The sequence below is a fragment of the Myripristis murdjan genome, chromosome 8 (genome assembly GCF_902150065.1).
Source record: "Myripristis murdjan chromosome 8, fMyrMur1.1, whole genome shotgun sequence".
Classification (NCBI taxonomy): Eukaryota; Metazoa; Chordata; class Actinopteri; order Holocentriformes; family Holocentridae; genus Myripristis; species Myripristis murdjan.
In genome coordinates, this window is record NC_043987.1 from 20,209,255 (window position 1) to 20,234,368 (window position 25,114).

Below are 25,114 nucleotides of genomic sequence, written 5' to 3' on the forward strand. Positions count from 1 at the left end.
AGGCATGCATTTAATTAGCATAGCTGATAGGAAGTGATTTGAAATGACGCTGCATCATTAGTAGTGACTTGCAATGACGGTAGGCTTAATGTTGAGAGGCATCAGGGGAAATGGGGTGAAAATGGGATTTGATAACAACTACAGTCAACTAAGGCCCCTTTCGCATTTGCTGTTTAGCTTGGAGCACACAAGCCACTTGCCGCAGCACAACAGGTGCATGATACACCTGCCAAAACCGCATTACCTACTCTGTGAAACATGTCGGCTCTTGTAAACTTGCCTCTTCAAGTTAGAATACTCGCAGAAGCGCGCATGTGCCAGCTACAAAGGTTACAAAAAAAAAAAAAAAAAAAAAAAAAAAAAAACACACATACATACACACACACACACACACACACACACACACACACACACACACACACCATGGGCGTTAAGTGTGCTGAGTGAGCTTGTGTGTTTACCAGAGACTGCAGAGCACCATCCAGCACTACTATGTCTGCCACGGACTGGTCATTGCTATGGGATATGGTGGTGAGGCTCCAGTCCAAGAAGTCTCCCAGGCGCTTCTGTTTCACATCAGGGCGTGTCATAAATCTGCACAGTCAAGTAGAATTTGACAAGAGAGCAATAAAAAGGACACATGTGGCTTTACGTGTGCTGATATCAACAACACCATCCTGAATACAAGCCTGCCCTCCACTGGCTGGAAAAGCAATTACAGCCAATGAATTTTGTTTTGTGGCTCCTGTGTGTTTTCGTTTTTTTGGGGGTTTGAACAATGAGCTGTCAGGCATTTATTAAGCCATAAAACACAGGAGGGAGTGCCATTATATGCTACACTGGCACTGGCGTGATGTGGTTGCAGGCACAAAGCCATATAAACTCGATGGAGCGCCAATGCCTCAAGATACTGGCACTCGTCAGACTGCCTCTCAGCCAATCAAAATGCAAGGAGAAATATGGCGTTTTTCTGTTACATGGTGTTGGCACTATTTGCTTTGGTGCTGGTTACTTCTCTGGATTTCGTTTTCCATTGCTGAGTGCTGACAGTATCCCCTCACAGTGAGCACGTTTACATGCACACCTTATTCCTGTATTAACCGGAATATTCGCAATATTCCGGTTGCGCACGTGTCATGTAAACGCGCACCGAACCCGATTAAGGTCATATTCCGGTTGGAGAGAATTCCGAATAAGACCCCTGGCATGTACCTGTTCCAACCGGAATATTGGGGCATGTAAACACCTTAGTCGGAAAATGCCCCGAACCGGAATATTCAGTCACGACTGCGCATGCTCGACCTGCAAGGAATTCTGTGGCGTCTTTGTTGTTACCTGCAAGCGGGGAAAACGACATGGTGAACAGCAGCAAGAGCCAGGAGACTGCAGTCCGCCTTCAGCTAATGAAAGACTTAAATATCATGGAGGATATCGAAGTGAAGCCTCACCGGTCGCTTGTGGGCATGTTGACCAGTTTTTCCCTTCTTTTCCCTTCCCCTGCCCTTCTCTATCAGAGCCCCACAAGTGTTTTATTTATTAAAAAATAATAATAATAAGCCAACAAGACCAACTCCGAATGGCTGCTTCACATTAATAGTGTTACTGAGACTTGAATGATGAAAGATGATTTTTTTTTTTTTTTAAATGGACAGATTATCAACTATGACACAAGTTCCGTGAGTCTTTCATGAGTATTTCCCGGTTGTAAGCAGCGACCACTGTTCATTTCGCGCCGACAAATCAGTGGTCTGCAGTGTTTTCATGTCACCTTTTAGTATCTGCTCCGATCACTTGGAACTTCAGCGGAGGTGGTATCCGGCACCAGATACTATCCTCAACTTTCGCCCGATGGAAAAATTTTAAAAAGCCAGTAGAGTCAAGGCGTGTAGAGCCGATACCATGCAATGGAAAAGTGCCATAAAACTGGTATTAACTGTGGTAAAATCCTTCAATAAATAGAGCCCTTGATTTTTGAGTCTGTAATTAAAACTAGTTTACCTGAGTAACAAACAACAGACAATTTCCCATTTGATTTTAAGTCAGAGCTCTGCAAAAAGCTGTAACTTTGTTAGTATTCAAGGCACAATGGCTACTGATGTTAATTGGGTGGCTTATCATCAAGGACTGCAAAATGCCATATTTATATTATGTACACTCTGTCTGATGAATATTAGAAACTTTCAGTACAACAAAGCACAAAAGTGGGGAATTAAAGTGGCCATTTAGGACATTAATAAACCGCTTATTACACATACAACCACTAGGAAACAAATTACCTCACAGCACAGCAGGAACAATATACAGGCTGTTTGACGTACATAACTAAATTGTTTCATGGGGTGGGGTGTCTGGCAGATTTCTTCATCCACTGTGACTTTACTGCATTGAATTCTTGGAATGCTCTTTCAAGTGTACACTCATCTCATTTTTGTCTTATAGCTTATGGTATTATATAGTATCAAATAATAGGAAAAAGCCAGAGTGCACAGAGGCTCTCGCAGGGTTTCTTTAAAGCAGTACCTTGGCATGGTTGGTCTAAAAAGTCTATTTAAACTTTTTCAGACCAGCAGCTTTCAATGCCATCATATATTTCACTTTATCTACAGACATGTCTCACCTGTCTAAGGGTGGATAAGTAGTCATACATAGTGCTGGGTATCGATTCAAATTTCAAGAATCGATTCGATTCCGATTCACAAGATTCAGAATCAATTATCACAATTCGATCCGATTCGATTCGATCCGATATTGATTTGGTTAGTTTTATTTAAAAGCATTTTGAGCTGTTACTGAATTACATGCCTGTCTAGTTATGCAACACATTAATACTTGTATTATATTGTGTCATTTGACAACAAATTAATATAGGTATTGATAATTAAAATGGCTGTAAGACTGGTAAAAATGGCTAGGACCACATTTTGTAGCCCAGAGGAGATATGTTGCTCAAACATTTGGTATGTTGTGTTAGTGTATGTTTATGAGTTGCTCAAACATTTGGTATGTTGTGTTAGTGTATGTTTATGAGTTGTAGAACATAATAAATTATCTTGCAGCAGTAGATGTTTACCAGTAAGCGTGACTCAAATAATTTAACAATATGTTAAATTATTTGTTTTAAAAATGTAAATTACGTATCAAACAGACCTAACAATTCAACTACCAATGAATGAGCAGTAGTATGCATGTGATAACACAGATAAGTAAAAAAAAATAAGCCAAAGTGATACCGCTTCTCTGAATAGACAAGCTAAGCCAGTGTGCCGCTGATAGCCAGCGAAAATAGAGCGGAGTGGCAACTCTCCTTTTGGACTCGTACGGTGCCAGTGCAGTTGTTGTAATATTTTTTCTTGGTGGTGCAGGTGCAGGTGAAACGACTGGAGGGGTTGTGCCACCCAGATTTGCTTCCCTCCATGTAATTTTCCCTAGACATACGTTCATATTCCACACAAAAACAGCATTTTTATATATATATATATTAAAAGTTCGATCTTTCGGCATACAGATCGATCCATGGGAATTTAAATGAAGATCGATTCAAAATCGGAGGATCGATCTTTTCAACACAGGTCTAGTCATACAGTATGTGTGAATTAGCTTCTACTGAGATTTGATGGCACTAATGTGATCAGTGAGGGGAAACATTGTTAAATATGTTTGAAAAGACGGAGAGACACTGACAACTGTCTATCAAAACCTTGTTGCCCAAAGCTCTGAGGTGACCAGAGGTATTTTGTGGTAATGAGCGTGTTTTCATGTTCCATACTCATGAAGAACTCCTGAGGACATTTGATTAAAATGTGTCTTATTTTACAAAATGAGTTTGCAATGCAAATTCTAATAAATGAAGATAGATTTCTTTAAACATCTTTTTCATGAAGCATCTTAGTTAACAGAATTCAGGGGGAAAAGGCTCAGATTGTGATGAATCCTTTAACGGCTTTTGTAGATACAACTGTACAATGACAATCAAGTGATTTTGTACTTACTTGGACACCAATACAGATGCAGCATCCCTGGAGCTGTCACTGACAGTTAAATAAGACTGCAAAAAAACATACAGTATTATTATACAGTATATATTAATAACATGACTGCAAAATTACAGGACTGTCACAATATTTTTCAAGTAATTTTCATTCATTTTCATTCAGAAACTCCTATTCATTTGCAAGAAGGATTAAATGGATTTGACTAATTTTGTTGTGCTCCCTGCAAATCCAAATCTAGATCAATCAAAGCTCCCTCTAATGCAACTATGAAAAGAGTTGCTGAAAAAAAAAAAGCTTAACAAAAGAAAAAGGAGGTCAAGTGGGGATAGAGTTGTTTAAAATATACCCATGGGAGTGCCTCTCATATTTTTATTAAATATCAATGACCAGAAGTGGGCCATCAGGGCTGCATAGATTGTGATTTTATTTTTGGCAAAGCCTGTGGTCACAGCATAAAATCTTGATCAGCATTATGCATCGATTAGAAGTAACAAAAATGTTGGAATAATGTTGGAAAAATATGGTTTGAATAGATGGACCCTGAACTACCAACACAGATGGTGTAAAGGTTCAAAAGTCAAAGGTCTATAGATATTCTATAGATATATTTTAGTATATTTTTTTATGACTCTTAAAGGGTATTTGAAGGCTTTTTTCTCTTTTTCCCTGTATTGTTTGTATTGAGCTACTTTATTTATTTTGTTATTTGTTGTGTTAGGTTTGTTTTGTTTAAACTACCATTGTTCTTGTGCATTGTCTGGATAACCTGCCACTGTAACACAAGAATTTGCCAATTTAGGATCCATTAAGGCTCTATCTATCTAACAATCTGTCTATTTATCTGTCTAGATACAAACATTACAAAGGCTTAACAAAATCACCATTAAAACCAACTTGTGGATTCTCTCCTTGGTGTCTTCAATCTGAATTCTTGCTTGAATCTTGGGCATGCCACTGACTTTCTAATTACAGAAAGTAAGAGCGTGAGTATTGCCCACTAAGAATCACTTTAATGGAAATCAAATTACTTGCGTTTTACCTATAACCAGCCTTCCGTAGACATTTTAGTGAACATCATGTCTTGATAACTCAGCTCTCCGATTATGGGCAACACGGCCTAAAGTGACAGACCAATGTCCACAACAACAGACAGTCTCCTGACATTACCTTAGCAATACTGAGGATGCGGTCCATGATGGGCTCTCTGGCCTGGCCCCCATCTGACTCCAGATGCCCGTCCAGACGTGAAAGGTCGAAGGGTATGAGGCAGGTCATAGAGAGCCACAGCAGCAGCATGTAACGGGTTTCCCAAATCTGGGAGGAGTATATTATAGACACAAGCAAATGTTTGGTCAAATTGATGTAAAAACAGAAAGCACTACTTTCCAAGAAAACAATGAGTCAAGCCAGTGATGCCATCCCACTTGTTGGCTTGATTTATTTTGCTCTTAAGCAGCAATAAGCAATGCCAGACTCACCTCAGTGTCTTTGGGATCCTGCCTGGACAGCAGGTCCAACACTGGCTGGACATCAGCCACCTCATGAGGAAAAAGCTGCATGAAGGCTTTATAGCCTCTCACCTGGCCAAAAGAACAACAAACAAACATACAAATAAAAACTCTGCTCTGGTGGACTTCAATACCACGGTGATTTAGCAGGGCAAGAACTGGTGTCACTTCCCAGGATATCTGCTCCTGACTGACCTTTGAGATGATGTAGAGAAACTTGAAGCCCAGATGAACCAGCAAAGGTGGAGACTTCTCATTCCTTACTAAGTCGAGGATCATGTTCAGCATCCATTCTATTAGAAGAAGAAGAAGAAGAAGAAGAAGAAGAAGAAGAAGAAGAAGAAGGAGAAGAAGAAGGAGGAGGAGGAGGAGGAGGAGGAGGAGGAGTGGTAAGGGTCGTGCTTATCTTATGTTCATTCTCCTGAGAGGATTTATGACACCAGTACCACAGATTGCATGCAATTAAACTTTTACCTAGATGTGGATCCAGCAGATGAGGCTGCTCCTGATATCTGTTCATTATAACTGTGAAGATAAAATGTTTAGAAAAAAAAATCATTATGTGCAACTAGCTACAGTCAATGATCCAACACACTAACCAAAATGTGAGTATTTAGTGTGAGGCTGTATGTGATTTCTGATGTGAACAGTATGCATCCGAGGTGGCTGTCTCACCCAGGAACCTCTGTGTGGCAGACTCCCGGGTCACCAGGTCCCCGTGGACCTCCGGCAGGCTGGCGATCAGAGCTCTTATCTCGGCGCTCTCACTGAAGCCCCCCAACACGCTGGCTATGGCTATGGCCTCGGAGTCACCTCCTCCACCGTTACTCCCATTCTCTGTGTCCGCCAGGGCCATGCTGCTGAATTTCAAACCTATTCAAGTTGTCTTGGTTGCCTCTGAGGTTTATGCAGCCAGGGAGTGTAGCATCCAGAAGCTAGCTGTAGTAGATGATGGTAAGTGGCGAATAAAATGAGTGTGGGTGTGGTGTGGATTCAGCCACAACTAGACAAAACGACAGATTTCATAAAACATAGAATATGCGGCTTTGGTTAAACAAGGCGAATGACATGTTCACGTGAAGATGACTACTCTACGACATTGTTTTTACTTTCCAAACCGGAGCAAAGCCGCTGGCATCCCTCACTAGTGTGTTTGCACCCCGCCCCGGTACGGCAAGCGAGAAGGGTCAGAATGACTGCGCGTTGCAGCACAAAGTCAATTGTATTGCATTATGGCTGGACATAGAGAACCAGTGTACAGTACGATTGGGTTCCACTGAGTTCCTAAAGAAAAATTAGATCGAATAGAATTAATAGAAATAGATAAGGATAGAATACAATAGATAGAATATAGATAGACAGACACTCACATATATCTATCTATATGCAGAGGGATGCATAGATGTGTGTCTATCTCTATGTATCTTTGTTTTTTTTTATTTCCAGGCTAACATCTATAAATGCATAATATGTTAATAAAAATTTTGTTATTCTGCATAGTAACTGGAAACTCCAACTGTGGTGGAGATTATATGAGTTCATTGCCTAAAATTAATAAATTACAGTACTTAATTACCACCTCTGCTGGTCTGTAATAATGGACTTAATTTTAATTACCTTTTACGAGGTAACAGATTACATGTGGGCTGTTGTACTAAGCCAGTCAGAATGACCATTTTATAATTTCTTACTGACAGTGTCTTTGGTTGACAGGCATGACCACATACACACACACACACACACACACACACACACACACACACACACACACACACACACAAGCACTATAAATCAGGGGGTTAAACAGTGTGAATTATGGTAGCCTGAGGCCAGTTATTCTACTGTAAATGACTTTCACACATAATATCTCAGTTACCTTATGGTGCACACACAAGTCCCATGCTTCAAACAATCTCTCAGAAAGTGGGAGTATGATTTATTTTTTGATAGGCATTGACAAATCAGCTAATGATGCAACATCTATTAGTAAACAAAGACATTTTGCTGGTTGCAATATGCATATCATCATGCCACCAAAGGCATAAATAATCATTCAGTCAGTATGCATGTTGAGTTTCATGCCAAGTGCATGGGTGACCAAGGAAACCACTGCAAAAAATATATAGGTTGGAAAATAAAGCTTACAAGCTGTTTTTCAGTCATATAATTTAAGACAAATAAAAGTTAGGTTTCATGTCTTTTTGGGAGGTTGATATGGGAATGCTTTCAACTCTGTGTCCACTTGATTCTGGAATATCTTAAATTACTCTCTTCAGTGATTAAAAGCAATGCCAGGTCAGTAAATTAGTGTCTGTCAACAATTTCATAAAACTTCATAAAAGTTTCAAGATTCCTACAAGCGGATGAGTGTGCAATTATTTCACTAAGTCCTTCATAATCTTTAGAGACGAGCCTCTGTAGCCTCCGCCAAAGTGGTTCCAGTGATTCAGATAGTGAAACAGTTGGTACAGTTGGTTTCTCTTTGCGAAGCCTGGTGCCTTTGGCATCTTGTCATGGTAAGCAGAGTAAAAAGAGCCGCTGAAGCCGCCAAACATCCCAGCAATGGCCAGCTCAAACTCTGCATGGCCATAGAAGGAAGCCGGGTCAAAGATGATTGGCCCATCTTCACACTCTGCCACATTGCCTCCCCATAAGTCTCCATGGAGAAGAGCAGGTACAACCTCCACATCTGAGAACATCTGGGGGATCTTCAACTGAAAATGGCAGATTAGAACAAAGTCATGGAGAAGATCATGTGAGACTATCATGTTTCTGAACTATTCATGAAGAGGTGCATGAATATGGCTTGTTGCTTATGCTGAGGACTGAGGGAGGATGTACCTGCAGCTGTGACCACAGTTCCCTGACCTCCCTGTCTCCATAGGACTTCTCCACTAGGTTAAGCTGGTGTTGCAGCCTCTGCTGGGAGTAAAATGCCACCCAGTCATCCTGCCACTCATTGTTCTAGATTGGAAAGAAAACAATTTAAGGCTACAGTAGTACTACAACACCTACAGGCATACTTTAGAGGCAATAAAAAAAGCCTGATGTAATCTTGTATGCCGTTTTCTACAATGCCATTTTACCTGTGGTATGTATCCACAGCATGTAGTTACATGAAAACCATATTTTTCAGCAACAGGCATCTCAGACTGCCCAGCTCCTTTTCCTGTGTACATGCACAGAAGTCATGCATCTTAATTAGTCTTATTAGGTTAACACAAACCGTTGCTTGCTGTTTAGTGAAGTGAGTTGGTGTGGAAATGACAGGGGAAAAAAAGATTCCTGTTTTGTACTTGGTCAATGTGTTGGGACGTCTGTGCTTTTATTATTCAGGTGAATTACCCACTGTCTTCTGCTCCTTATTTTGTTTGTCCAGTTGCCTCTTGTTGTGAAGATGCAGATCTGCCAGTTGCTCTCCAAGTTGTTTTGAGTACCTAAACACAGGCAAGAATTTCAGAATACATATAATTTCAGAAAAAAGAAAATATAACCCTGTATGAAACACTCCAACCCAAACAAGAGCCAGCAACAGACTGATCTTACCACACCTTTGAGAGGGCTCTTACTTGCTAAGACCTCTCATGTCCACATGTTCCATCACGAACACAGATCCTCCTGTGTCAAGCTCAATCACCTTCACAGGCTTCGGGACTTTCACAGTTTCTGTCTGTAAAATGGCACTCAAGCTGGCCATTTCCCCATCAAACATCAGTTTGGCCTACATAAAACAAACACAGTGATTAGCAACGGGGCTGTTCACACTGACCCTGGGGCTAGGAGCTTACTTAGCCCAGAGGATCTTTGACCTAGGGCCAGTTGGTACTGCTCTGGCTGGGCAAGGACGTCAGGCTTTCCCAAAACACAGTACAAACTACAGCCCGTGTAAATTGAGGCCAGAGTAAACAACAATCAGTCCATTGGGTGGATAGATGAAGTGTTGTTGACCCTGGCACCGTTATAACTAGTCTGATGTCCAGTTTGTGAAACAGACAATAGCCCAGAGTTTGGGGGTAACGTTGCAAATGTGAATTGTTAATCCCAGGCTAACACGTGTGAATACAGGACTTAATTCCACAGAAATTAGAATAAAATCAGACTTTTTCTTTATTTCAAAGTTTGCAGACAAACACCACTGGAAGAGCCAGCGAGCAAATCAAACAAGTGAACTGCAGCATCAGCAGATTCGCTTCAGCTCTCACTCGGTGACATTCAAATTAGCCATAAATGGTACGTACAGTTAGCATGGGGGCTACACGGCAGTTAGATGGACTAAAGGAAAGACAGTATGGTACATTAAAACGATGAACAACGAGGCAATGAATAACCTGACTCTTGTGATTTATCTTCACAAACACTGTCCCAGTGTCGGTATGATAACTTTGGCCCTCGCTAATGCATCCGCCTCCGGAGTGTCCAGTTGGCTTAAGCACCGAGGTCCCCAACTCCTTCTTTAACTTGGCCTCCATGGTCTCCAAATCCAAGTCTGATGGAGCTGACGGGTGTTTTCTGCTGTAATGTGACACACCTCCGACTGGTGTGCTAAAGCAAACTAATGTAAACGAAGGTTGGCCTCCCAGGGAATTTCCTGTTTTTCTTCCGTTTCACCCAGCACGGACCAATAAGAAAAAAAACCTTTCCATGATTGATTTCTATTTTGTCCTATCACGGCGTCGTATCACCGTCACGTGAGCGTCGCCATGGTAGCCAATGCAGCTCTCGTTGTGTGATAGTGAAGCTGCTAGCTAGCTGACTAGCCTGACTCCATAGCTTACCTGAAAAACAAAATATTTAACATACTATTTTTTATTTAAATGAGCATTAATGAAATTAGCTTGCTGCTCGAGTAATTCGGTAATGGGCAGCAATGAAATGTGTTTGCTGCTCGGAGCAACCGGTGTTGGGAAAACGCTGTTGTTAAAACGTCTACAAAATATCCTGTGTGCGGTCTGTTGTTGAGAACTAATAGATTTGTATACAGCATCTAGATCCGTTAGCTGCTTGTTAGCCAGTAAATTCAACTTTTTCTGTGCAGCTATTTTTCTTAACAGATTGCTTTTACAGATCACTTCACATGGATCTAGTAACCTGGAAGAAACCCCACCGACTCTGCCAACAGTGAGTAATTATAAAAGATCCAGATATAGCATACTGCTGTAATGTGTTTTGTCTGTTTAATTGACAGTGCATTAGTCACCTAATATCTTTACTGTGCCACAGGTAGGAACCAACCTGACAGACCTGAAGCTGAAAAGGAAAAGACTGACAGTGAGAGAGCTGGGAGGCTGCATGGGCCCCATCTGGCCGAGTTACTTCACTGACTGCTCCTCTGTCATTGTGAGACACCAAGTTAAACAAGTAACATATTTGATTGTCATTGCTGAAATGTCAGATTGATAGACCGGTCACTGCTTTGTGGTTTTCCATAGTTTATGGTGGACTCCTCCAACATCACCCAGATTTCATCCTCATGTATCCAGCTGCTGTCGGTTCTCTCCGCTGAGCCTCTGCGCGCTGCTTCTGTGCTTATTCTTTTCAACAAGAGGTAATGCTCAAGCACCTTGTTCCTCACTTTACTTTCTTTACAAGATCTCTGTGTAAGGAGGTTTAACACAAGGCACAGGGACGGTCAGTGTCATATTTCTGTCTCTTGGAGAAAGCCTTGGTCCACCACCACCCTCCATCTTCTGATAGTTTCCCCTTCCGCCCCTTTCCAGGGATGTGCCTTGCACCATGAGTCTGATCGAGATGAAGTCACTTTTCAGAATGGACGACATCATTGCATCAGCTACTCAGCCAATCACAACACTGGAACTCAGCGCACGCTCTGGTCAGGGACTACAGGAGGTGCTGAGCTGGTTGGACTCAACCACAACCAAGTGACTGCTATCATCCTTTTGTTCCTCATAAGGTGGCAGGGCTCCCATAGGCCTGTGAATGATATCATCAAGCCTGTTGACAAGAAATATCATCATCTTAAACTCCCAAAGACTGTTTTGCACACTGTTACCTGTAAATGATGTTAGGATGGGTCATCTGCACTTTAATTGACTGCAGTCGTCAATTAAAAAACAGCAATGACAGATGACAAGAGATATAATAATGTGTCTCACCATGTGAATATGAAAAGTGTTCTTAAGGACAGTTTTTATAAGGTTTCATAAAGTTTAAGGCCTTAGGCTTAACTAAGAAGTTTATGTATTGCACTATTCAAAGGAGTATGGAACGATTGCTTGGTTTGACATTTCAATATTTAATTGTAAAATAGACCCTAGTGGGCTGCATACAACCAGCAGCTGTTTGTTTTTACCTTACCAAGCAATGATTTGGTCTTGGTGAAGCTTGCAGGTTTTATTCAGTTATTTTCTCCATGTTTAATTAATTGACCTTTGACGAGTCAATGGGACCAACACAGATAGACTCACACTCAAATTCAGACCTATGGGCCATTTAGCACCTCCTCTCCACAGGACATATCTTTGGAAAGTGGAGATTTACTGTTGTACTAATAAGTGTTTCCATAAGCATTAGTCTCTTTTTGGCATGAGGGTTTTACACGCTGTATTATGTCCAAACAAACTGATGTGAATTGTTAAATTTAATATATCTTAAGTCAAGGGGGATCATTTCAAACAGAGACTAGTAGGCTATTTCTTGAACTACTTCTGGGTTATAGGTAACAGTAACTTGTAACTCATCAACATTTCTAGTCACATTTCATAGCTGACTGGAGTAGTTACCAGCTAAATATGAAGATGAAGTGAAAAGAGGGTCACTTCTATTACACTCGCAGAGAACAGTATTGTGTATTATAAATAAAAAGTCTTTATTAATGATTAATCAAGGCATGTCACTGTCAAAACACAAACTGGTTTCTATCAAACACAAGATCCTCATCAGAGTGTGGCTCCAAAGGGATGCCAAACTGGGTGTACTGTTGTGATAGTATATATAGGGTCAAATATCAATCAGTGGTTCAATTATATACAGCACAAATTCCCAGACCAAAACAGTGTGTGGTGACAATATAACAAAAGCCACAAAATCACAATTTCACAGAAGAGGCCTTAACTTCATTTCCTTGTGTAGGTGTGGTACAAAAAAAATATAATTTTTAAAAATATAATTGAAATAGGTTGGTGACTAAGGTGACATGCCCCGATTCTTAATAAAAGCTTTCATTTATAGTATACAGTCTTGCTCCGTGCAGTTGTGCCTGAAGTAAAGCTTTTTAGTCTTCGTCTTCATCTTCATATTTTTGACTTGCAAATCCAGGGGTTCACTTTTGAGCACTTGGTCATCCTGTTTGAAATTTAGATTATATTAGGCTAAATTTATGTTCATGAGATATTGATATTGATATCATCAATATTCATGAATAATTTGACTATATCATGGTGATAACAATTCAGTGAATTACTAGTAAAAGAATAAAACAGCATAGCAGAGGAAAGAATAATCACTGATCATTGGGTTATTGCTTAGACCATATCTTCCTAACATTTACTAACTTTTACAGTATTAACAATCTCATTTATCAATAGTAATTAAATAACAAATATGTATACCTCATCTTCTGGTAAAGCATGAGAAGTAAATGTTAAAAATTTTAAAATAAATAAATTAATAAATACATTTTAAAAAAGCCAAGCTTTTCACTATGATGTAGTGGTGCAGCTTGAGGTATGACCAGCAGGGGGCATAAGGTGCATAACAAATGAACGGTGTTGTCTGTCCAATGGTTATGAATATGCATGGTTCATGGTTATTTGATGTGACAAGTTGTGAAATAAAGGTAATTGAGAAATGGCCAACCAATAAAATCAAATTAACAATTACCAACTGTTCGTATTTTACCCTTGTATTTGATGAGACTTGGTGGCTTACAAGCAATGAACAACAAAAATCATGTTTCATACATTTTCAAATGTTGCATTGTTCATAGTGAATTCTGAAACATTCTTGGTCCATTTAAATCCTTATTTCATTCAGTTTCCCCCGGTAATTTATTCCAGTATGATAAAATTAATATATAACCTTTTTCTCATGAGTTCTGGTCCAACAGCAGCTTGGTTCAAGTGAACCGTAATGGTGCAGTAACATGCCTTTCCTTAACTGGACCAGTTGGTAACTCTTTCATCTCTCATTAGAAGATGTGTCTTCCAGAGCCAGAGTGTGTGACAGGACCAGAGCAAGCAGTAGGGGCCAGTCTGCCCCAGAGCATTGTGAACTATCAGAAAGGCAGCAGGCATATCTGATGGACAATCAGCGCTAGATCAAGAGCAAGAATGCTAAGCCAATCATACAAACAACTGAGTGAGCATGTGACTTCAAGTTGAGAAGCCCTAACATATACTTGCCCAGTAATTGGCTAGGTGCAGCAGCATCAAAATATCATCCAACTGTGCTTTTGCGTAGGTTTGTATGTGAAGTCAATTAGCATTAGGATATAGCCTGGAGGATGTTTTACATGACACTAATTTTGTTTGATATAAACGCATTATCACTTTTATCCTCTGTTACTGTCTTTATCACAGAGGAGGAACAGTGTTACAGTGAGGAGCAGAGCCAGCTTGCATCAATCTAAGGGTTACAGTTATTATAACCACAATATAAAAACATCTAAGAATAGGGATTTCATTTGAGTTGTGGGACTCAAGTTCAGTCTGAGGTTAGAGTGACATCTCAAAAGCATAACCTAATAGCATCCCACTTTTTCTACTGTTGTGTTGTTTCTCTACAGGTCAGCTGGTTCTCATAAGAAAGGGTTCTGACTGTGCTGTTCTGCCTGTGATCCCAGAGTACTGACAGAAGAGAGAGGCAGCAAGGGCTGAGGGAGGTTTCCTGGCATCTCCACGCTAGTCTGGGTGGGATGAGTAAAGGAGGAGGGAAGGCTGGCAGGCTGGTGGCTCATAGGCAAGGGTAAGGAGGCACTGTATGGAAGAGAGGTGGCAGGGGGAGCCGGAGAGCTGGAGCTGGAGGACATCTGATTCAGAGTTAGTTTGGGCTGCTCAGTTTGGAATGGATTGTTGGGTGAAGGAGTACTGAGACCTGGACAGAGAGATAGACAAAAAGATCTGCTTCAAACAATTCTCCCATAATGATCACATCTCAGGCATTTGAATAAGTTCACGGACCAACAAAGATTTTTTCATATCACCTCTGAAACACCCTGTACATCCTATGTGTCTGAGGGCAACCTTAAATCTCCGGACAGGGGTCATCTGGTCATTTCTAAGCCTATAGTTATGGCGTTTGCTGTCAGAGCAGATGGCTGAAGGAGTGTTGCTTTTTAAATCACTCAATAAGACTAATTTCTACAGACATCCTTTTATGTAATGCTATTTCTCCATCTGCTATTTTTTACTTTTTACTGTTGGTCTCTTCTTGTATCCATATATGTATATACTTGTCTGTGTCATTACTGTGAGGCACTCCATAGCCTTAGTTTTATATAAAAGATATATAGATAATATACAATTAGGGCTACCTGATAAAAAGGGGTTCTTGTTCTTAGCTGGGGGGTTTGCGGGAATCAAGCTGTCCAAGTTAACCAAAGAGGCCGCTGAGGGCCCCAGGAAGGCCTCAGGGGTCCGACAGGTACGAGGGCTGGGGGCAGCCAGGCTTTCCCCCAGACGGGACAGGTCAAAGAGCTCAGGACTGCCCTCGCCTCGCCCATTCACGTTCATCTGACCTCCATCCATGGCCTCATCAAACAAATCCCCATCTACCAGGGGAAAGAGAGAGAACAAAAGTTCAACCAGTCTGTGAAACATGGAACCGCACTGAGAAGACTAAAAGAGTATTTCTCACCTGAAGGGCTCCCAGATCGGGGAGACGATGCCTTGACAGCCCCCAAGGGTGCTTTTCTTTCGGCCGGGGCAGAGAAGGGATCTATCCCTGTGGCAGCTGTAATGGTAAACCAAGATACAATCCAGTTCATTATTGTGAGACATTTCATTTCTAATGTGTTGTATCTGGGTGGCTGCATTTGGTCTTGACAGTTGAGCTGGGGTAGTGCCAGCACACCTGTGGTAGCGGAGGAGGAGGACCATGCTTGTCCTGTGGAGCTGAGGTTGGGGACATTGTTTTGCGGGGCGTCCCAAGGGTCGGCTGGGGACTGTCTTCGCTCCCAGGAAGGGGCAGGGCGACTGGAGGTTGGCGGTGCCATCCAGGGAGAGTCTACTCTCGGTGTTGTGGAGCTGCCTTCTTCAATAATGGAGGTGAATTAGACTGAGAGGCTTCTATTCTATTCTGCTGTGCGATTAGCATCATGTAAAGAGTGTTATGTGCATTATACATAGATAGATCGGTAACTTTGTGCACATTTACAGCTCTTTTTGTGCAGTTCCACAGTGTACCTGGGTGTGTATGTCTGTGAATGACTCACCAACCCAGGAATACACTGCAGTCAATTCATATGGTGTACCGACAAATGAGTGATGTTCACAGGCCCATCTGTAGATAGGACTGTATTTTACAGTCATTTATGAGTAAGTGTTTTGACAGAGAAGTCAGTGTGCTGTGGATACCGTTAGCTAACTCATGGCTCACCCAGTGAGTCCCAGGGGTCTGTGCTGGCCAGGCGAGCAGCAGCCTGGGGCGGGACGTCACCCCAGCGGCTGTCACTAGGTGGCTCCTCTATGGGGACTGCAAAAACATCTACCAGGTCCATGAAGGCAGTCTGACCACAAAAACAAGAGAAATTTTCAGCTGACAGTGGTTGAACACATACATTATGGCTTCTGTTTTGTGTTATTGCTGTTTTTTTTTACTCAGTTATGTCTACAGATGAGCTGTGACTATGGTTAAGCATAGATTAACAAGAAACAGAATTGAAATTTTCACAGGGATTGATTGAATGAATGGGATTGTGATAAATGAGGACATAACAAATCAAAAGAATGTCAAATTGTGACTAATTGAAAGGGAACAGTGTCAGCATTTCATACCCCGCCTTTAGTCTCCATTTCTCGCTTGCTCTCCTCAAGAGCTTTCTGGAGCAAGGACTCGTCTCCCTGGCGACTGCGTTGCTCCTGTCAACAGATACAGACACATGGAAGCCTTTGGGCATGACATAGCTTTGGGCAAATCTTACATTTTGTCACACACATACTATATTTATGAGTCAGGGACAGCACATAGTCACAAAAGCCGGCTTGCATGGTTACAAACAACATATGATCAAGAGATGAATGTGTGTGAAGGGCAGGGACCAGAGATTTCTCTGGCCACAGAGGGCACAGAGCTCACAGGTCACTTACAGAGCAGTTCTATTGTGCTCTACTGGCAGGGTGAAAGACAGACAGAAAAGGGAAGAGAGATTAGAAAGAGTGAGACAGGAAGGGAGAGGTAGAGTGACTTGGCTGCAAGGGATAGTAATGGAAATGAATGATAGTGATAGGTCTGAAAAATAAGTGCAGCAAGAGAAGCTGAAGGTTTTGAAAAGAGTTGAAAAATTAAAAAGGGTGATTAAAATGAAATGGGACAGTGTTGAGGAGGATAGCCTACTAGAATAAAGGACCAAAGAGGTTAGACAGCAGCAAGCCCCAAAAAGGAGAGCAATCACTCTCCCTTTGCCCTCTCAGTGACCCACAGTGGGTGCTACCTGCTGGTGCTCCTCCTTGCTGAGGCTCAAGGCTAACTGCAACTGGGTTTCTTCATCCATATCCATTGCAGGAGGCGGACGTTGGACTGGCTGTGAGGGCATCAATCGGTGAAGGGGAATTGGAATTAGTTAGTGACAGACAAAAAAACGCATACAACCACAAGAACCTAATGTGATAACCTCACAATACAGACATTGCATGCAAGCCACTCTACACACTTTCCAATTAAAGTAAAAGGGACAATCCCTTTGCCCTTCCCTGACAGAGAGTTTGGCCAACACATCAGAAGAGGTCAGAGTGTCTGAGGTTGGTATCTCGTACTACTGGTCTAAGAGAGAGATAGAGAGCTACTGGTTAGTGGAACGGAAGGATGCAGTCTCATCCCAATTAGTCTCTAATCTTTGAGAAAGTTAGATGCCACCTTGCTGTCAGGGGTGAAGGAAGCCATAGATTAATTCTGGTGAGGAAAGAAAGTGAGTAGCACATGCAGTGGTTTCTCTGAAGGACACAAAGACTGAGCCATGAGGTTGGTTTTAGTGTAGAGAAACAGGAGGTGTACTATAGTAGAGGATGCAAAGTAAGGGTCATCCCTGGCCCTGGCGCATTTGTACCTTCTGGGCCTCCTCCTTGCTGAGACTCATAGCGATCTGGAGCTGGGTCTGTTCATCAATATCCACCGTGGGAGGCGGCTAGGGTGAAGTGGGAATTATGAAGAGGACTAACCAATAGCAAGTGAAACTCCAAAAGGTAACATAATCCTAATGTTTAATGTCTGATTAGCTGAAGTGATTTAATAGGAAATACACTGATTTGAAGTGATTCATCAGAGAGGAGTATCACACAGATCAAAGCTATCGTTCTCAATTTCACAATAAAAATCACAACTGATTTGCTTTTATCACACAATTGGAAAATGCTATGCACAATATTCCCATTATACCCAAGCAGAAATCGCAGAGGGAGTGGAGTTCAGGGCTGGTGGTGGTGGGGCTGCTAAGAAGTGGATCAATGCACACATCCTGTCTGGCTTCTCACTCATTCAGCAGGCAGCTAACTCTTGGAACATCGCTCTCAGTGATTGGTCAAAATCCCATTATCGACCGAATTGGAGACAGAGAGTTGATGATATCACTTTTCTGCTGCATGGTGCTGGGAAATGATAGAGGCCTCTTAGAGCAGTGAGGTAAGAGCGATGCTTCACCTCCATAGGGAATACTGCCTGACTGGGAGGCAGTCATGATCACAGTATTATGGCACATTGTACTGTTAGCAGCAGGAGTGAGCAGACTCTTTCTCTAAGGCTTATGCGCCATAAGGATGCAAAGTCTGTGCTCCGCGCATGGTCAGAGTGTATGCATGTGTGTGTATCTGTGCGTCCAAGTAAGAGGTACCTTTTCACTTTCTTCTCGGCTCATGGCCAGGGCCAGCTGCAGCTGCAGCTCCTCTTCTCCACTGGTCTGGGGTCGAGCCTGCTCCAGGTCTGGAGCAAGGCGAGGGGAGGAAGAGGAGGCTGATGGACAGAGGAAGAGGAAAGTAGAGTGGGCGTTCAGGGAGGTAGATGGGTGTTGAAACAAACATTGACAGATGGAAAAAGAAGGGGGAGAAGGTGGAAAACAAAGAAAAAAAAACTCTTACGTCTGTTTTCTAAGATCAGGAAAGAGCTGGCACCAGTTTTGCATGTTAATTCTTTGTTCCATTGGCTGTTGTTCTGGGGCTTTTGCTGGCACTGCTTGCTCGGTCTGTCTAACTCTGCCTGCACTGGGAACAATGGTGTGCCTGTGTGCTGAGCTGGAGTGGTGTAGGGGGAGAGGCAGAGTGGGGCCCACCTTATTGCCCCAAATCCTTGGGTGGGTTCCAGGACTCAGGTCCAAGTTTGGGGTAGGGGGGAATGGGGAGGCTGGTGGGCATTATACCAGTCTGGGTGCCAGGCTGTGGGTCAAGACTAATGGCACTAAAAAAAGGGGTAGGAGGCCGCATGTTAGCTCCGTCAGGTCTCAGAGCCCAATCACTTCCAGTGCACTGCCCTTACCGCCCCCCACCTGGCCTGGAATGCTGGCTGGCAATTAGCTGCTGCTAAACTCCTGACTCCACCCACACAATCCGTCAGTTTTACATCCAAACTTCAGCCATGTGCTGGCATCCAGGAATCTCCAAGAAACCTCCACACATGCGCTTGCAAAATCCCACCTGTCTGTCTTTAAAACCTCACAGGGCAGAACACGTTAAGAAACTGGTATTGTGCAGTGCTGCAAAAAAATGAAAGAACTGCATTTACACAGGCCAGCACACATGCAGACACCACTGCACACACTGGCCTGCACACAGCAATGTACAAACTTTCACACACACACAGTAAGTTGAGTTACAACTATACCAGTACTACATCTGAAGAAGTCATTGCCAAATAATGAGACAATCATTTTCTGAAGCACGCCTATGTATCAAGACCAAGTGATTATAATTACAAAATATAAAATCCAGACTGTAAAAACATAATACTTATCCACCATTAAAAATGACATCTATCTGAAAAAATTAGCCTTTAAAGTCATCATTTTGTAGTGTTAGAAGTCTATTTATTTTTCTTGTGTGTTGGAGACCATGCTTCTCTTGTAGCAACTGCTAACACTGAACCACAGAGCCTGAGCCTGGGGCAGGAAACTGGCCACATGTTGGCACTGGCACACTTTTCTGGCCCTAAAAAAAGTATGCAAGGAACTTATATCAAGTGGAAAATGCTCTAGAGAAAAACTGCAACCAGGTACGGGAGTTTGAAAGGATTAGTGGTGAAAAACAGTCAGATAACATCTGTGGGCATTTCTCTGGCTTGAGGGACACCATGAAAATCGTGGGAAACTCCAACAGGCCACAAACACAGAGAAAATACATGAGAAACATAGTGACTGCTGCTTTCCTGAAACCACAGCTTTACTACTGGCAACCACCCTTTAATAAACACATCACACACCATGTGCCCCACACAGACCACACAAATGCCAAAGTATATGGTGTACACCAGTTACACCACATTTACAAATGCATCTTGCAGTTTTCCACAGTTTTCTATCGGAACGAACAAGTTCATAGCCCGATGACATCTGATATCCAGACAGCCAGACGCTCACAGGGGGATCACATAGGTCTCATATTATCTGACCTCCTAACAAATGCTGGTTCTGCAGTAGCATAATAGTGCCATCCACCAGTAAACACAGTAAAAAAGTTGTTGTTTCATGTGAGCTTTGACAAGCTGAAATAGGGCCTCCCCTCCTTTGTCATTCCAGTTTAGCTGACATGACTGTGAGAGGGGGAATGAAAGGAATGCAGATGTCGCACCGTCAGGGGAGAGCACAACTGAAACCAAAAAAGCACTTTCTATGAAAACCCAGGAAGACAATAAGAAGGAACGATTCACGGGGATTTATCGTGGGCGTAACCTCCAGCTGTTGGTATGATAATAGCACCTGCACCAATGAGAGCCCGAGGCTGACAAATGCTACTTTTTGTTACTGGTTGTGTCTCACAACCCAAAATACTTGGCTTAGAGCACAAAAATTTCTTTGACAAGCCCTGCTTAAATCTTAAATTTTTTTCCCTTTAAATAAACAGCTGATAAGGATACCATCTCTTATGACACAATTGCAAGATTAAGAGGAAATTTATAAATGAATACATGAATAATTTCTCAGAAATCCCCAACCGAGGCCCTATGAGGAAACTAAGTCAAATAAATGATGTACAGCATTATACAGGTGTAGATCGATGGACACAGCTGTCAAGGATGTGGCGCCCTGTCCAGAAGAAATCTCTTCTAGAAGAAATCCTCTGTTACATAAAACCACATTTGATCTGATAAAGTCAGTCATCACTTCAATCTTGACATATGACAGGTCACATGCTAAATGAGATAGTAACTGAGCTGCTGAAATAATGTTACACTTGGTGCAGTATGCCCACTGGAGTGTGAGTGTGTCTGTGTGTCTGTGAACATGCATGTATACAACCACAGTTCCCAGTTAGGTGCACCTACTCACAGTGGAAGGAGGATGGTGACCCTCTGGACCTGCTGAACTCATCCCCATAGAGGACTGCCATGCTGGGCTGACTGGTGCGGCGTCCCGGATATGGAGGTGGTAGGGATCCAGAACCTAAGCCAGCGGCGCCACCTGCCATGCGCTCCTTGGTCTTCAGTGCTTGGGTCCTCTCCTGCTTCAACCTCTCCTCGTCCCTAATCAGAGCCACCAACTGCTTGGCTTTCTCCCGCACATTGACACCTTGGTCACGACCATCCCGATCTGTGTACTGGAAGTCCCTCAGGGTCTGGATGGTGTAGATGTTCTCCCGGCACTGCTGGGCCACACGTTCAGAGCCCGTTTTGATCAGGTAGTCCAGCAGGGTGAGTGCTTTATAAACATGGCGCCAGTTCTTACCGTGGTCATTAAGCCGCTTCCAAATCATACCCATAACCTCGGTGAAGGCCACGACGTTGAAGGTCAGATCAGCGATCTCGGACATGAGCGAGCTGGGCGGACCCCAGGGGTCATTAGAGGTGGCCTCTCGGACTTTGATCTCGGCCTCCGTGTAGTTATTGACCATGTTTTTCATCTGGCGGCGCAGTGATGAGGTCTGCATGGTGACGGTGGCTGTTGTCACACAGGGTAAAAGAAATTTGAACAGCAGGCCAGCCCACTGTATTGTGTTGGATAGGGGAAGCAAACGGCTTGATAGGGTTCAGTTCAGTGGAGGAATGCAAAGAAGTATTCCTCCTCTTGACAACTTCAGTGATGTCCACAAGTATGTTGCTGCTGGAGAAGAACAAAGCAATTAGATGTACAGAAAGATCATTTGGAGTTTGTTATAGATCAGTAACTGAGTGAACTTCTACTCTGAGGAAAAATCCCTCCAGGGCTGCTACCTAGTTACCCATCACTCTTGTTCTGTGCTGTTGCTGAAACATGGTAGTTACAACTTAAATGTCACTCCCTTTACATTCAGGGGTTCTGTGTGGAAGGAAGTGAGGATCAACTCAGCCCCTTCCAGTGATGTGAAACACAACACTTGGGATCAGTTTTCCCTGAGACAACTTGACAGTGACACTAGGAGATCTGTGGGAGCTGTGGAGGGTGCATCTTCCCTAAGCAAGCAATCGACAGTCATTTCCAACATCCATTTTCGCAAAAGCAGTTTCCGTTCCCAGCAAAACACTATATTAGTTTCAGAATGGTCGTTACTGCAGGGGTTACAGCACAGCTTGCCAGTGCAGAAAGATCTGTCCATTTTTCCTTTGAGTGTTATCACAAAAGGGAGGGGCTCCACCTCTCCTGTTTTTCTGACCTGATTGCATCACCACAGCAGTGGTAAGGCCTAAAAGCATTTGGCAAACTCCAGCAGACAAAGCAGTTCAACTCTTACACAGATGTACACCTGTGCATTATAATTCTGGCAATTAACAGCATCCTGTATTCTATTTTAATTTCAATAGGTCAAGTTAATTTACGCATATGCTGATCCCCCCATTCATATAAAAAGAAAATATTTCTTACTTTGCCCGGGACATTGAATTATTTTGTGCCCTGGGCAGCACAGTGAGTCATTGCCATGGGTAACTTTCCACTCCCAACTCTGTCTTCCCTATTTAACAAATAGTTTAGATGCAGGAACATGCAGGATCAACCCCCTCACTCAGCAGTAAGTGCTATATCGTGAGTTAGCATTTCCAAAATGTTCAAAAAGTACCTGAGATGTGACTAAGGTGGCTTTGGAATTCTTATATAGCCTAGAAAATACAGCCTTGAACACTGAGTGTAAACCTCATAGTAAGAAATATTAATATATGAAAAGCATATGTTATCTTGTAATACAGCAACACTAACAATATAATTATTTAAGTAAAGCAATAAACGCCACACAAGTTTTTCATTTTTACAAACCCAACATACCAGGGACACGCTATAAATAAAAAAGTGACTGCACTGAGTTGGCCTGCTATATCTCTGGTGACATACTATGAGAGCATATGCTGTAAGAGGGATGTAAATAGACAACATGTTTTGTTGTTCAGCTCATGCAGGCTAAATCTCAACTGGTGACCCATACAGGCCCAGTCCAACACCTGGTCCCACTATCTCCTACTGGCATTCCAACAATACTGGCGGGTTCCATTGATTCTTTGTGTGCAGGAAATACCTAGAAACTCTGTTAAAATGTGCTCTTGGAAGACACTATGTGCATGGGAGCTGGGATAAATGGAGAAGAGAGTTTAACGTTACTAATGAAGGAGAGAGATGCAACTGAATTCTGCATCTGGCCAGATCTCTAATCCAATTTGAATGCCTCCATTACTGTTGCACTCACTCATACATAATTAAGTGCGAGGATATAGAGCTACACAGTTTTTTTGGCATATCTGGCACCTCGATTTAGAGTATGAAGTCAGGGCCACAATAAGTCACAGACTGACAGTGGTGAGGTGAGAAATTATGGACAGGAGGCCAACACACACCAACTAGGCTGTAGGTTTCTGTCTCTCTCTCTCACACACACACACTCATTCTGTCACTTTCTCTTTTTCCTCAAACAAAAACAGTGTTCTCATAAAGTTTGAGTGCGAGTCATGACCTTGACATGACACATTAGACTAAAAGCAGCCTGCCATCCACTTTAGAGGATTTAAGTTATTTGACAATCTCATCCTCTTGCCCAGAAATCTAGATGTGTGTAGTGTTGAGGAACTGTCTGTGGGCAATTTCCTCACTCCTGTGTGTACAAAACTGGTCCCACAGAGTAGGCCCACAGGCTTTCCTAGGTATATTCTTCATTAATGCCCCCCAGATATTAAGGGCGTGAGCAAAATGCTGAACCACTGAATGAAAGCACGCCGATCTAATTATTCGACATGTCCTTTTTGTCCCAAACTAGGACGAGAGCCATTATCTTGCACATTGCGTCAAATGGGATGATCGGGTAGGTGAACTATGTGACCGTGACTCAGCTATGTTTCCAAGTTTTAAAGTTGAAACCTCGCCGCGATCCAGCAGTGCGAGCAAAAACCATTGTAATTCATACCCGAATTCACCGATTTCGCTCCCCCCTTACCTTTATGTCATCGCGCGTCAATACCGTCCCAACTTGGGGAGTCTTGGGGCAGAAGAAGAAACGCCTCCCCCCCTCGACATATCCCGTGGCTTTCGGATGGAAAACTAGTCAAAAAAAATAGTGAAACCACAAGGAAAAGCATCCGCTGGAGCCAAAATGTGTTTAATGTGTATCCGAAATGAATGCGGGGCGGCGTCTTTTCCTTATCAAACTTAGTTGTGTGTGCATATCACAAAACATAAGCCAAGCGCTGGGCTTGCAGATGGCTCAGCCCCCCTAAAAACACCCAGTAAAAATGGGTGGAAAGGGAGAGACGGGGAGGGAGAGACAGAGGGAGGGAGTGCTGCTCGGTGCATGCAGAGTCAGACTTAACCTCTTCACTGCTGGAAAAAAACCCAATGCGTACCGACTTAGAGCAGGTGATCAGAGGACACTGAGCAATCTCACACCTCCAACACTCACCCACAAAATAAAATGATGGCGTTTTGTGTTGGTGAAGACACACTGTGAGGGCTACAGCACGAATTTCAGCGAGATCATATGGGGAAAATATATTATTTCCAACTTGTGAACTACTGACCTCATTATATTCACAAAAGAACATAATTAGAGAGGCAAAGAAAGTCCAAGATTTGGCCTAATGCTACATTATTTTTAGAGAAGGACTATGCAGATATCACTATTAAATAAAATGATAAATAATTAAATAATAACCCCTACTATAACCGATCCATAATATAGGAATGGTGTAATTATACTGCGAGATTTAAAAAATGCCATAAAGCATGCTCAAGTGCCACAATTATATACTGTAGAATATAATCTAGGAATTTTACAATCATTTTGAATGGGCCATGTTTGATCATAACTGTTGCTAAAAGGGTGAGATAGTGAAAGATAATGCAAAGAG

At 42.5% G+C, this 25,114-nt stretch overlaps 4 protein-coding genes across 8 annotated transcripts in view; 1 reads left to right on the forward strand and 3 right to left on the reverse strand.

Moving 5' to 3' along the window:
* tbcd (tubulin folding cofactor D) overlaps positions 1-6,661 on the reverse strand; it is a 35,363-nt gene extending 28,702 nt beyond the window's left edge. The window contains exons 1-7 of the mRNA XM_030058121.1: positions 6,176-6,661; positions 5,975-6,025; positions 5,696-5,793; positions 5,471-5,572; positions 5,160-5,306; positions 3,990-4,045; positions 462-594 (exon numbers count right to left, since the gene is read on the reverse strand). Of these exons, the coding sequence (XP_029913981.1) occupies positions 462-594; positions 3,990-4,045; positions 5,160-5,306; positions 5,471-5,572; positions 5,696-5,793; positions 5,975-6,025; positions 6,176-6,356 (768 nt within the window). The 5' untranslated portion in view covers positions 6,357-6,661. The remainder of the gene's footprint in view (positions 1-461; positions 595-3,989; positions 4,046-5,159; positions 5,307-5,470; positions 5,573-5,695; positions 5,794-5,974; positions 6,026-6,175) is intronic.
* A 753-nt stretch (positions 6,662-7,414) lies between these two features.
* fn3krp (fructosamine 3 kinase related protein) lies at positions 7,415-10,091 on the reverse strand. Its single transcript, XM_030057724.1, has 6 exons — positions 9,829-10,091; positions 9,070-9,221; positions 8,846-8,937; positions 8,587-8,669; positions 8,342-8,464; positions 7,415-8,214 (listed from the first exon to the last, which is right to left on the reverse strand). Exons 1-6 carry the CDS (start codon positions 9,967-9,969, stop codon positions 7,876-7,878), a joined length of 930 nt encoding a protein of 309 aa, XP_029913584.1. The 5' UTR covers positions 9,970-10,091; the 3' UTR covers positions 7,415-7,875.
* A 117-nt stretch (positions 10,092-10,208) lies between these two features.
* arl16 (ADP-ribosylation factor-like 16) lies at positions 10,209-13,335 on the forward strand. Its single transcript, XM_030057725.1, has 5 exons — positions 10,209-10,433; positions 10,563-10,618; positions 10,721-10,837; positions 10,930-11,045; positions 11,218-13,335. Exons 1-5 carry the CDS (start codon positions 10,325-10,327, stop codon positions 11,381-11,383), a joined length of 564 nt encoding a protein of 187 aa, XP_029913585.1. The 5' UTR covers positions 10,209-10,324; the 3' UTR covers positions 11,384-13,335.
* Positions 13,336-13,340: 5 nt separating this feature from the next.
* On the reverse strand, positions 13,341-24,474 carry epn3a (epsin 3a). Of its 5 annotated transcripts, none has more exons than XM_030057719.1 (11): positions 24,205-24,474; positions 21,144-21,911; positions 18,501-18,619; positions 17,721-17,798; positions 17,109-17,198; positions 16,453-16,536; positions 16,055-16,184; positions 15,530-15,709; positions 15,314-15,409; positions 14,991-15,227; positions 13,341-14,551 (listed from the first exon to the last, which is right to left on the reverse strand). In XM_030057719.1, exons 2-11 carry the CDS (start codon positions 21,739-21,741, stop codon positions 14,256-14,258), a joined length of 1,908 nt encoding a protein of 635 aa, XP_029913579.1. In that variant the 5' UTR covers positions 21,742-21,911; positions 24,205-24,474; the 3' UTR covers positions 13,341-14,255. The 5 variants fall into 5 exon arrangements, with proteins under 5 accessions (XP_029913579.1, XP_029913580.1, XP_029913578.1 ...); XM_030057720.1 differs by having other exon boundaries at positions 15,530-15,706; positions 21,144-21,914; XM_030057718.1 differs by having other exon boundaries at positions 21,144-21,914.
* Between the last annotated feature and the right edge of the window lie 640 nt (positions 24,475-25,114).